The following is a 12,152-nucleotide window of genomic DNA, read 5'->3' as shown; positions in this document are numbered from 1 at the left end:
GACAAAAGGGATGATGGTGCAAGGCAAAAGAGATGGTAATGGGACAAGTGAAGAAACAAAAGATGGGTCTAGAGGAGATGTAAATGGCAATCGCAGAATCATTCCCAACAGCGGCTGTCTGAAAAAATGTGAGCAGTGGGTTATGATCAAAAGATGAGGTACTCTTACGCCAACGTGTGGTAATATCATTGGATCAATGTCGGAGGCCGAGGACAGAGAGGTCCGAATGGGAGTGAGGTGAAGAATTAAAGTGGCTAATAGGCTAATTAAAGTGTCGTAATTAATTTCAATATTCTGGTGAGTCTGAAACTTTAACCTTTTTTTCTTTATGGGAGCTGACCAAGGTATACATCATGAGCATTCCTTACAGCTGCCTATGTGATTGGTTAGGTTGAAGGCGATGGCTATCTTTTGCCGGTGTGTGAAATAACTTCTGTGTGTTGTTTGACAGATACGCGATCGTGCGCCATGGCAAACTGCCAGTATGGCTGCGATGAGGTGAAAGGAGAGATTCGGTGTCGCTGTCCCTCTCCTGGGCTGCAGCTCGGACCAGACAGAAGGACCTGCGTAGGTATGGATGTAGAGGCCTTGTTCACATGGACCAATGGAGTAAATCTTTCCAGTGCTCCTTGATTGAGGGATCACAGGGCAGAACTAGGATATGGTTAAATGTGAATTGAGGTATAAATCAGCCATGATCTGGTAGAATAGCCCTATAGGCTCAAGGGTCTGAATGACCTACTCCTGTTCCCATGTCCCTTTCCTGTCCATAGAGTTAATTTGGTTGGGTGTATCAGTTACTATATGATGGGCTTCTACTTAAGTGCTACCTATCCCAATCTGCCTGTATTCACAATTGCATTAAAGCACATACATCATTGTAATCTGCAGATACCTGCCAACAGAAACCTCTTGTTGGGTAAAATAAAATTCCTAAAGGTGGCAGCCCTTTAGTTGCTGCTATTGCATAACAGCTAGGCATCCCTGAACATCTGCAGCTGGTGCAGCCCTTGCGCTCTGGAATGCACAACCTGTTTTCTTCTCTTGCCTCTTGATCTGGTCTTTATTCGTTTAGTTGAATCAGCTTTCTCTCCGTTAAAAATGTACGGAATTGGTTCTGTTGTCTCAGAACTCTGGAATCAGCTCCCTTTGCCTTTATAGGGTGGACTCCAGAGCAGCAGATGTGAAGCAAGAAATTGTGTTTTTGATTTCCTAATGCTGCACCTTTACTGGTGGGCAGCAGAAGGCCAGAAAGCAATGAATGTCATGCCTGGCCTGTGCCAGTCGACTGAGTACGATAAACTCTTCCTGCATATCCTTTCAGACGTCGATGAGTGTGCTGCTGGGAGAGTTGTGTGCCCTAGATTCCGCAAATGCATCAATACCTTTGGAAGTTACTATTGCAGATGTCACGATGGCTTTGAGCTGAGGTATTACAATGGCAAATATCAGTGTCTGGGTAAGTCAGAAGGACTTTGTTTAACAATTATTTAACAAATATGTGAACAATTATTTAACCTGTCATCGCCCTAATCTGGTAATAGGAATGCTCCTGCTGGATATTTTAATGGATGGAAAACCTCAGGCCCTATCGGCCCAATCTCCTGCGCTGAGTTTTCATTCATTTTATAATCATATGTTAACCCACTGTCACATTTCCCACACACTTGCAAAATGCTGGTGCGATAAAACAGCAACTGAAGGCTCCTTCCAGGTGAAATAACAGTGTACTTGTGCCTCTTTCAATTTAGCATATTCTATTTGCTGCTCATGATGTGGTCTCCTCTACACTGGGGAGACCAAACACATATTGGGTGATCGCTTTGTGGAACACCTTCGTCAGTCTGCAAGTGTGACCCTGAGCTTCTGGTTGCTTGTCATTTTAATTCTCTGCCCCACAATGACTCTCACCTCTACTCCCCGGTGACCCCTGCTGGAAAGTGCGTGCAAGTGAAAGGCATGATTGGTTTTAGCCAATTCCCCTCCTCCACGGTTGAGGTGGGGGTGGAGGAGGATGGTTTGGGGAGGGTTGGGGAAGGTTCTTTTGCTGTGCAAATGTCCCTGTCACATCTCATCTGAGAGTGCTTGATGCTGACACTGTCCATTCCCCACTGTTGCACATCTCTCACTGAATACATTTCTCAAGAAAAATCACTGCCCCTAAAAGTAAAATGCTGATTTGAATATCTCACAACGATTTTTGTTACATCTTCTGTTGCATCACTGCCCTTGGTCAATTAGCTCCACCAAAGACCAGAATCCTATGTGAACGAGAGGTTTTTGTTACTTTATTTTGGTTTCATTAATTGTTACTATGTCAACCAAGACCACACACAATTTGCACAAGAAATGCTGATAACACAGTTAAAAATACTTCAAAAACTAGCTTATTATAGAGTCATAGAGTTATACAGCACAGAAACAAGCCCTTCGGCCTATCGTGTCTGTGCCGGCCATCAAGCACCTATCTATTCTAATCCCATTTGTCAACACTTGGCCTTGTATGCGATGGCATTTCAAGTGCTCATCTAAATACTTCTTAAATGTTGTGAGGGTTCCTGCCTCTACCATCTCTTCAGGCAAAAATCCTTGCTGATTAAGGTAGAGTTAACATTGCTGTGGTGACCTCTTTAGTAAAGTCCCAGGTCAGAGGTTGGGAATTCTGCGGCGAGTAACTACCTCCGGACTCCCCAAAGCTTGTCCTTCATCTACAAAGCACAAGTCAGGAGTGTGATGGAATGCATCCCACTTGCCTGGATGGGTGCAGCTCCAACAACACTCTAGAAGCTCAATACCATCCAAGACAAAGCAGCCCACTTGATTAGCACCCCATCCACCACCTTAAACTTTCACTCCCGCCACTAGTGGTGCACATTGGCAACAGTGTGTACCATATACCATCAAGATACACTGCAGCAACTCACTAAGGCCCCTCCAACAACACCTTCCAAACCTGCAACCTCTACCACCTATAAGAACAAAGGCAGCAGGTGCATGGGAACACCACCAACTGCAAGTTCCCTTACAAAACTCACATCATCCTGACTTGGAACTATATCGCAGTTCCTTCACTGTCGCTGGGTCAAAATCCTGGAATTCCCTTCCTAACAGCACTGTGGGTGTACCCACACCACAAGAACTGCAGCGGTTCAAGAAGGCGGCTCACCGCTCAAGGGTAATTAGGGATGGGCAATGAATGCTGTCCTTGCTAGCGATGCTCAAATCCTTCGAATGAATAAAAAAAGTTTATATTTTTTTAATCCCCTTTTACATGCTAGATTCATCCCTTCCTTTAGGTTTTCCTAAACTGTTCACACTGTTCTCCAGCTGAGAGGGCCAGTGGTCAACTGTCTCCCAATCCTCTCCTGGTTCTATTCCACAAACAGTCACTACAGGATGGTCCTGACCCTCTGGTTTTGGCCTCCCTCTCTGTAGGAAACACCCACCACCACACATGCCCCGCAGTGTGGCCGAGATTGGAAACTCATGGGCTTGAGCCCAGTACTGTAATGCTTATGATACTGGACATGCAATCTAAAGATTTGGGCTAATAATTCAAAGTATGTGAATCCCACCTTGGCTATTTGAGAATTTGAATTCAATTTATTTTAAATTGAATTCACACGAGGGACAAAAGTAGGACAAACAAAGCCAGAGCTCCCTGGCTGACAAAAGAGATTAGAGAGTAAGATGAAGCAGAAAGAGGGTGCATATGACAGATGTCAGGTTGATAATACAAGTGAGAACCAGGCTGAATATAGAAAGTTCAGAGAGGAAGTGAAAAAAGTAATAGGAGGAGCAAAGAAAGAGAGTATGAGAAGAGACTGGCAGCAAACAGAAAATAGAATCCAAAAGTCTTCTGTAGGCATACAAATAGTTAAAAAGGGGGTGGGGCCAATTAGGGACCAAAAATGGGACTTACTCATGGAGGCAGAGGGTGTGGCTAAGGTACTAAATGAGTACTTTGCACCTATATTTACCAAGGAGGAAGATGCTGCCAAAATTGTAGTGAAGTTGAAACACTGGATGGGCTAACAATTGATAAAGAGGAGGTATTAGAAAGACTGGCTGTACTTAAAGTTGATAAGTCACCAGGGCCAGACGGGATACATCCGAAGCTGCTTAAGAAAGTAAGGGTGGAAATTGCAGAGGCACTGGCCATAATCTTCCAATCCTCCTTAGATACAGGATTGGTGCCAGAGGACTGGAGAATTGCAAATGTTACATCCTTGTTCAAAAAAGGGTGTAAGGATAAGCTCAACAACTACAGACCAGTCAGTTTAACCTTTGTGATAGGGAAGGTTTTAGAAATGATAATACAGGATAAAATTAACAGTCATTTGGACCAATGTGGATTAATTAAGGAAAGCCAGCATTATTAAAGGCAAATTGTGCTTAACTAAATTAATTAAGTTTTTTGATGAGGTAACAGAGAGGGTTGATGAGGGTAATGTGGTTGATGTGGTGTCCATAGACTTCCAAAAGGCGTTTGATAAAATGCCACATAACAGGCTTGTAAGCAAAGTTAAAACCCATGGAATAAAAGGGACAGCAGCTGCATGGATATGACGTTGGCTGAGTGACAGGAAACAGAGAGTAGTATTTTGTTTTTCAGAATAGAAGAAGGTATACAGTGGGGTTCCCCAGGGTCAGTATTAGAACTATTACTTTTCTTAATCGATATTAATGACCTTGACTTGGGTGTACATGGCACAATTTCAAAATTTGCGGATAACACAAAACTTAGAAGTACTGTGACCTGTGAACAGAAGTGCAGAGGTGTGAAGTGATACATTTTGGTAGGAAGAACAAGGATATAGTATAAAGAACAGTATAAAATAAAGGGTACAATTCTAAAGGGGGTGCAGGAGTGTAGGGACCTGGGGGTATATGTGCACAAATCATTGAAGGTGACAGGGCAGGTTGTGAAAGTGGCTAAAAATGCGCTGCCAGCGGTGGTAGTAGAAGCAGATACATTAGGAACATTTAAGAGACTCTTGGATAGGTACATGGATGATAGTAGAATGAAGGGTAGGTAGTTAGTTTGATCTTAGAGTAGGTTAAAGGGTTGGCACAACATCGTGGGCCGAAGGGCCTGTACTGTTCTATGTTCTATGTTCTAAAATGGTATATGGAATCTTAAACTTTATAAACAGAGGCATGGAGTGCAAAAACAAGTATGGTGAACCTTTGCAAAGCACTGGTTTGGCCTCAACTGGAGTATTTGTGTCCAATTCTGGATGCCACACTTTAGGAAGGATGTGAAGGCATTGAAAAGAGTGCAGAAAAGATTCATGAGAATGGTTCCAGGGATGAAAGACTTCAGTTGCATGGATAGATTGGAGATGCTGGGGATGTTCTCCTTAGTGAAGAGAAGGTTGAGAGGAGACTTGATAGAGGTGTTCAAATTCATGAGGCCTCTGGACAGAGTAGATAGGGAGAAACTGTTCCCATTGGCGGAAGGGTCAAGAACCAGAGGACACCGACTTAAGGTGATTGGCAAAAGAATCAAAAGTGGCCTGAGGAAAAGCCTCGTCATCCAGGGAGTGGTTAGGATCTGGAATGCACTGCCTGAGAGTGTAGTTGGTGGTAAATTCAATCGTGGCTTTCAAAAGGGAATTGGACAATTATCTGAATTGAATCAAATTACTTGGTCATGGGGAAAAGGGCAGGGGAATGGGACTAGCTCAATTGCTCTTCCAAGAGCCAGCATGGACACGACAGGCCGAGTGGCCTCCTTCTGTCCTGTAACCATTCTATGATTCTATATTGGCAGGTTGTTGACTTCTGATCTTTTGAGTCTTTGTCTCGTGTTTAAATGGAACTTAAACTGTTTACAGTTCTGGTCTCCATATTACAAAAAGGATATAGAGACACTGGACAAGGTGGAAAAAGATTTTTGCAAGGATGATGCCATGACTTTGAAATTATAGCATCAGGAAAGACTGAACAGACTAGATAGATCTCCTCTAGAAAAGGGGAAGCTTGGGGGGGGGGGGGGGGGGTGGAGGGGAGGGGTGACCCATTAGAGATTTTTTTAATTATGGAGGGGATTGATAGGATAGGTGTTGAGAGGATAATTCCACTTGTAGGGGGTCCCAATACCAGGGATCATAAATATAAGACAGTTACTAATTAATCTAATAAAGAATTCAGGGGAAACTTCTTTACTCAGAGAGTGGTTAGAATGTAGAACTCAGTGCGACAAGGAGTAATTAAAGTGAACAGTGTAGTTGCGTTTAAGGGGAAGCTCGATAAGTACGTAATGGAAAATAACAGGTTATGCTGATAGGGTTAGATGAAGTAGGGTGGAAGGAGGCTCGTGTGGAGCTGCATAAGACAGTTGGGCTGAATGGCCTGTTTCTGTGCTGCATATTGTATGAAAGTAGCAAATGTGTGGCTGTGATGTTTGAGTAGCATGAAAGACTACATTGATCTATTTGTTCCTCTCCATTCCAGATGTTGACGAGTGTGCGAGGAGGACACATAAATGCAGTGTCTTTGCTACTTGTCAGAACATACCAGGCTTGTACAAATGCAAGTGCATGACTGGCTACAGGGGTAATGGTTACAGCTGCACACGTATGTATACCAGCACAAGCAGAGCATGCTACTAAGTGTCTCTCATGTTTTAGAATAGTTCCTTACATTCCAATGTGATCTGCCTTGCTAGTAACTTGTTAATACGGTGAAAGATCAGGGGAGTGGGACTAATTGGAGAACTCTTTCAAAGGGTCGGCACATGCATGAGGGTTGATAGCCAGGCAGTGAAGGATAAAACTGGAGCCTAGTCTTTATACATTTATAAACTTTTATTTACAGGGACACACATTACATATCGTGCACCTCAAGATCCCAGTTTATCACGGTTTCAGTCTGCTCTTATATTGTGTGTGTATATATATATATATATATATATATATACCTCTTTTGAAGTACAAAATAAATCAACCAAAGGGACTAGATAACTCCAACCAAGTCATATGGTTAAAAACAAAACACAAAAAAGGAAACTTAACTAAATCAAGATATCATTCCTGGCGATGTTATATACTCCAGTCCCTCAGGTGCCCGTCGGTCACAGAAGGCCTCAAGCATACCGGTGTGCAGGGACACACGGGTGTGGGTGTAGCTGCGGAAGAGAGGCTGACAGTCCAGCTCGAAGACCGCCCGTTGCCTGGTCCAATGAATGGCCACTTTGGCCAGGCCGAGGAGCAGTCCCACAAGGAGGTCTCTTGGCTTGCTTGCTCCTCTCCGTACTGGGTGGCCGAGGTTCAGGAGCGTGGGACAGAAGTGCAATCAAAACTTGAGGAGCAGCTCCCTCAGATATGCAAAAAGGGGCTGCAACCTCACACATTCTGCGTAAATGTGGAACATGGACACCTCCAGGCCGCAGAAATTACAGGCAGCCTGGGAGTCCATGAATCGACTTAATATCCTATTGCACGGGATTGCTGCATGCAACACCATCCACGCCAAATCCCCAATGTATTAGGGAGGACTCACGCATAGAGTGCCACCTGCCAGACAGCAGGACGGAACGCCATGGCGTGTCCGGATGGCTGACGAGGGCATGGAAGTGAAGGGTGTGCAACAGCAGCATGTACAGGAAACCCTTCATTGGAGAGTGGAATGGCACTGAGGGGATTTCTGAAAGACGGCTCAGGTTATGAGGCCGAGACTCCCAGGAGAGGCACCGATGAGAAATCCAGGCCGAAGTGGGCGGGGGGGGGGGGGGGGGGGAGGGTGGTGGGCGGGGGGGGGCGTTGGTGGTCAGCTTGGTCGGGAATACCTCACATGCCTGGGCTGCCTAGACACCACCAGTGCAGTCAGGGCCGAGTGCCACATTTTTAAGATTTTCGATCGCTTCGGCCGCAAGCTGGACGCTCCCCTAAGACGCACGTCATGCCAACTCTTCTGGCAACATCCAGCCTGCTCCTCCGCCATCCAGAACATCCCCGACTCTGGTCATCTTGGCAGCCAGTGCCCTCTCCTCCACCAGCCACATGAACCCGTACTGCTGTAGGTGTGGGTTCCTGAGCAGCAGCTCCTGGAAGATCGCCGCCAATCCCGATGAGGAAGGACTCCGGCTGGTGGTGACCATGTCTAGAGCCTTATCAGATCCTGGTAAAAGACAGGCGGCTCCTGCAATGAGGCACAGAGACCCCCTCCCCCAGGTTTATAAACAGGAACTGCGTGTTGTAGTTGAGGCCATGCAGCCGGCGGAAGAAATACGTCACCAGCGCACGGGAGGAGGCTCGATGTACAGGTATCTCTGCAGGGCCTGAAGATGGAAAGTTGCTGCCTGAATATGAAGGCACACCAGCGCCTGACCGCCCTCCCTAAGCAGGAGACTCAGCACTATGGCAGAGACCTAGTGCTGCCTTTTGACCAATTCCTTCTGTATCTTGGCGACAAACTCAGGGCGAGGGACCAAAGTGACCAACCAGTACCACAGCATCGCAGCCACCAGTTGGTTTATGACCAGCACTCGACCCCTATAGGACTGCACTCGGAGCAGTCCTGTCCAGTGCCCTCGGCGAGTGGTGCACAGGTGAATGCCCAGGTAATGCCCACCACCTGAACGCAATTAAACACTCAATTAAGATCCAATTAACATTGAACAGCCTTCTTCAATGTTGCTGATTCTGGAAACCAGTATTAGATTTGAAAGGGAGAAAAAGTTGGGACAGTAATGAGACCATTTTCTGAGATGAATGAACTATTCAGACTGAGGTTTCCTTGTACTTGTCGCTCCTTACAGGCTGAATCCAGCCAATCAGATGCCACTTCTGTATTGCTCACAGAAGTCAGACAAAACTTTGTTACAATAACATATTCACCTGACAAAATAATCTGCAGATGTGATTTGCCACACATTTTTAAAATGAAAATTATAAAGTTAAATTGGATTGGAGGGAAAGTGGTAATGCTACTGGCCTAGTAGTCTAGAGGCCTGAGTTCAAGTCACACCGCGGCAGCTGGTAGAATTAAAAAATTCAATGGATTAATATATCTGGTATTAGAATTGTGAATCTCATTAATAGTAATCATGAAACTAGTGGATTGTCATAAAATCCTATCTGGTTCACTGATGCCCTTCAAATGAGGGAATTTGCTGTTCTTACCCAATCTGGTCTACATGTGACTCCAGACCCACAGCAATGTGGTTGACTCTTAACTGCCCTCTGGAAAGCCACTAAGGGTAATTAGAGATGGGCAATAAATGCTGGCCTTTCCAGTGATGCACACATCCCAATATCAAATTTTTAAAAATGTACAGAGTGATTGCACTCTTGAAACAAAGTGAAATGTTATAACCTTGTCGACTTTGGGATTTTGCTACTTCAGGGAATTAACACAAGAAAAATGGAACTCACCATCCTGCTCAGGCTAGATATTGTTCCCAGATACCTTTCCTTCCATATCTGTGAGGAATTTCCACACAACCAAGACGAAAAACCACATTGAGTGGGAAGCTACATAGCCCCATTGCAATATGTAGCCAGTTGGCATGCCAGGTTATGCCACTGAACCACCATGTTTAATGCAATACAGTGGGCTATGGTAAAAAGTTTACAAAGCAGTTATTCATTAATGGCATTGTCACTCTTGTCTTTCAGGTGACATAAGGATAATCAATGGAAAGTTCCCAGTTTCACCAAGTCCACCCAAAGACAGAAACAATGAAACTATGAATAGTGTTGATCTGGAAAATACCACCCCTGCAATCACTAGAAGGAGAACAACCCCAGTGACCACTTCTCGGACAGTTAACACTCCAATACCTATTACCAACAAGCCACAGGTCAAAACAGAAAGGCCCACCCCTACTGTCAGTAGCACCTCAGTCACAGTCTCAACCACAGTCTCAACCACAGCCTCAACCACAGTCATGCCTGTGGACAACAGGATCCATAACGAGGTCCCACGGCAAAGAGGAGATGTTTTCAGTAAGTATCTCAATAATTACAGCACAGCACTGACATGTTGGTGGAAGGTACCTTGATAATCTGTGGCTTATGGAGAATGATCCATCAGTGATCTGAAAATCACGAGCCAAAGATACGGTGACAGGCAAGTCAGGTCACAAGTGGGATATTTCCTGAAGTATGAGTACTCAACTGTATTCCTGAATTTACGGGCAGGAATATCCAGGTACTTTGTCTCACTTTTTTGAATTTTTAATAGAAAGAAATAATTTGCATTTACACGGTACCTTTAGTTCATTCCAAGATGCTTTAAGCCAATGAAGTACTTTTGAAGTGTGGTACTAATATAATGTAGGAAACACAGAAGCCATTTTGCACAGAACAACATGATAACCACCAAGTGATCTGTTTTAGTAATGTTGTTTGAGGGATAAAAATCCGTGCTGTTCTTTGAAATAGCGCCATGGGATCTTTTATGTCCATCTGAGAGGGCAGACTGTGCCCAAAAGTCAGCATCTCCAACAGTGCAGCACTCCCTCAGCATCAGCTCAGGTCCCTGCAGTGAGACTTAAACCGATGACTTGCTAACAAAGGGGTGAGAGTGCTACCATTGAGCCAGCACTACCACACTTAAAGAGGCTTAAAGAGGTTTAATGTCGATATTTACCTTGACAAAGGCAGAGTCAGACATGCACTGTGGCTATTGGACATGACTAAGTCCAAGCACTCCTTGGGTTAATTGTGCAGTCTTACCATGTTCCCATTGCCAGGACCCTGGACATGCAATTTTGTATTGTTGATGTCAGCGGGCCCCAGAGAGTTGCTACTATCTTCACATTGCTGGATTATAAATTACTTCATGTGTCAGTGCACTGAATGAATTCTATTCAGCAGTTGAGGGGGATAGAAACTGATGGCATTCATTGTATCTATTACACTGCAGCTGCTCATGAATCTCCTGCCATCTTGAAGCATTTAAACCTGAAGTTCTCAGTGAGTCACAGACAGAGTAATATTTTGTAAACACAATTAACAGAACCTTTGGAACGTCATTTCTGTTTTTAAAAAATCATGTGAAAATAAATAAGGGCAAGTCCAGCAGCCTAGACAGATCCAAGCCTGGGATTTCTGGCTCAGCACAAAAGAAAACAGGATGACAAAGTACTAAAGGAACTGGAATACAAAGGGGAGGAAGTGATGCTTCAGTTGTGTAGATCCTAGGTCAGACTCCATCTGGTGTACTGCGTGCAGTTTTGGACACCGCACCTCAGAAAGGATATAGTGGCCTTGGAGGGGTGTAGCATGGATTCACCAGAATGATATTGTGGCTTAAAGGGTTAAATTACGAGGACAGGTTGGATAAACTTGACTTGTACTCCCTTGAGTGTAGAAGATTGAGGGATGCTCTCATCAAGATGTTTAAAATGTTAGAGGCATTCTGTTGGGTAGATACAGAGAAACGATTTCCTCTGGTGGAGGAAAGCAGAAAAAGGGGGCATAATCTTCAAATTAGAGCTAAGCCATTCAGGAGTGAAATCAGGAAATATGCTTTCACGTAAAGGGTGGTGGAAATCTGGAACTCTCTCCTCAAAAGGCTGTGGACGCTGGGTCAATTGAAATTTTTAAGACTGAGATTGACATTTTTTTGTTAGGTAAGGGTATCGAGGAATATGGAACAAATGCGGGTAAATGGAGTTGAGGGACAGATCAGCCATCATCCAATTGGCAGAACAGGCTCGAGGGGCTGAACAGCCTAATCATGTTCCTATGTTGCTATATTCCTATGATGTTGACTGACTGTGAGTATAATTAATACAGCCCACAAAAGCTTGTTGAGAAACCTACATATTTTCCCCATGCTAGTGCAGACTGTGTAGGTCTAGCAGGCTATACCTTCAATCAGATGGGCAAAATAGCTTGGACTATAGTTCAGTTGGATGCCCCCAACAGTTGCCATTGGAGACACAATTAATAAAGATGGAAGTTGCATTTATACAGCGCTTTTATCATCCATGGGACATCTCACAATGCTTCACATCTAATGAATTACTTCTGTGGGTACTGCTGTTATGTTAGTTGCATCTTTGCAACACTCCTGACAGGAAGATTCCTCAGACAAGAACATTCCTTTAAATAGAAACATTGTCAGCATTTTCACTAAAATACATAAGAGGAAATTTTGCAACACTCCGCTCCCACTTCGGAATCACCTCTCAAGGA

At 44.4% G+C, this 12,152-nt stretch overlaps 1 protein-coding gene across 3 annotated transcripts in view; it reads left to right on the top strand.

Moving 5' to 3' along the window:
• npnta (nephronectin a) overlaps nt 1–12,152 on the top strand; it is a 103,610-nt gene that overhangs the window by 65,389 nt on the left and 26,069 nt on the right. For all 3 annotated transcript variants that reach the window (XM_068045752.1, XM_068045735.1, XM_068045742.1), the window contains 4 exons: nt 452–571; nt 1,325–1,459; nt 6,460–6,582; nt 9,624–9,953. In XM_068045752.1, coding sequence (XP_067901853.1) covers nt 452–571; nt 1,325–1,459; nt 6,460–6,582; nt 9,624–9,953 — 708 coding nt within the window. The remainder of the gene's footprint in view (nt 1–451; nt 572–1,324; nt 1,460–6,459; nt 6,583–9,623; nt 9,954–12,152) is intronic.

The sequence above is a fragment of the Heterodontus francisci genome, chromosome 1 (genome assembly GCF_036365525.1).
Source record: "Heterodontus francisci isolate sHetFra1 chromosome 1, sHetFra1.hap1, whole genome shotgun sequence".
Classification (NCBI taxonomy): Eukaryota; Metazoa; Chordata; class Chondrichthyes; order Heterodontiformes; family Heterodontidae; genus Heterodontus; species Heterodontus francisci.
Note: the sequence above shows the minus strand (reverse complement) of the source record. Positions and strands in the feature narration are given on the sequence as shown.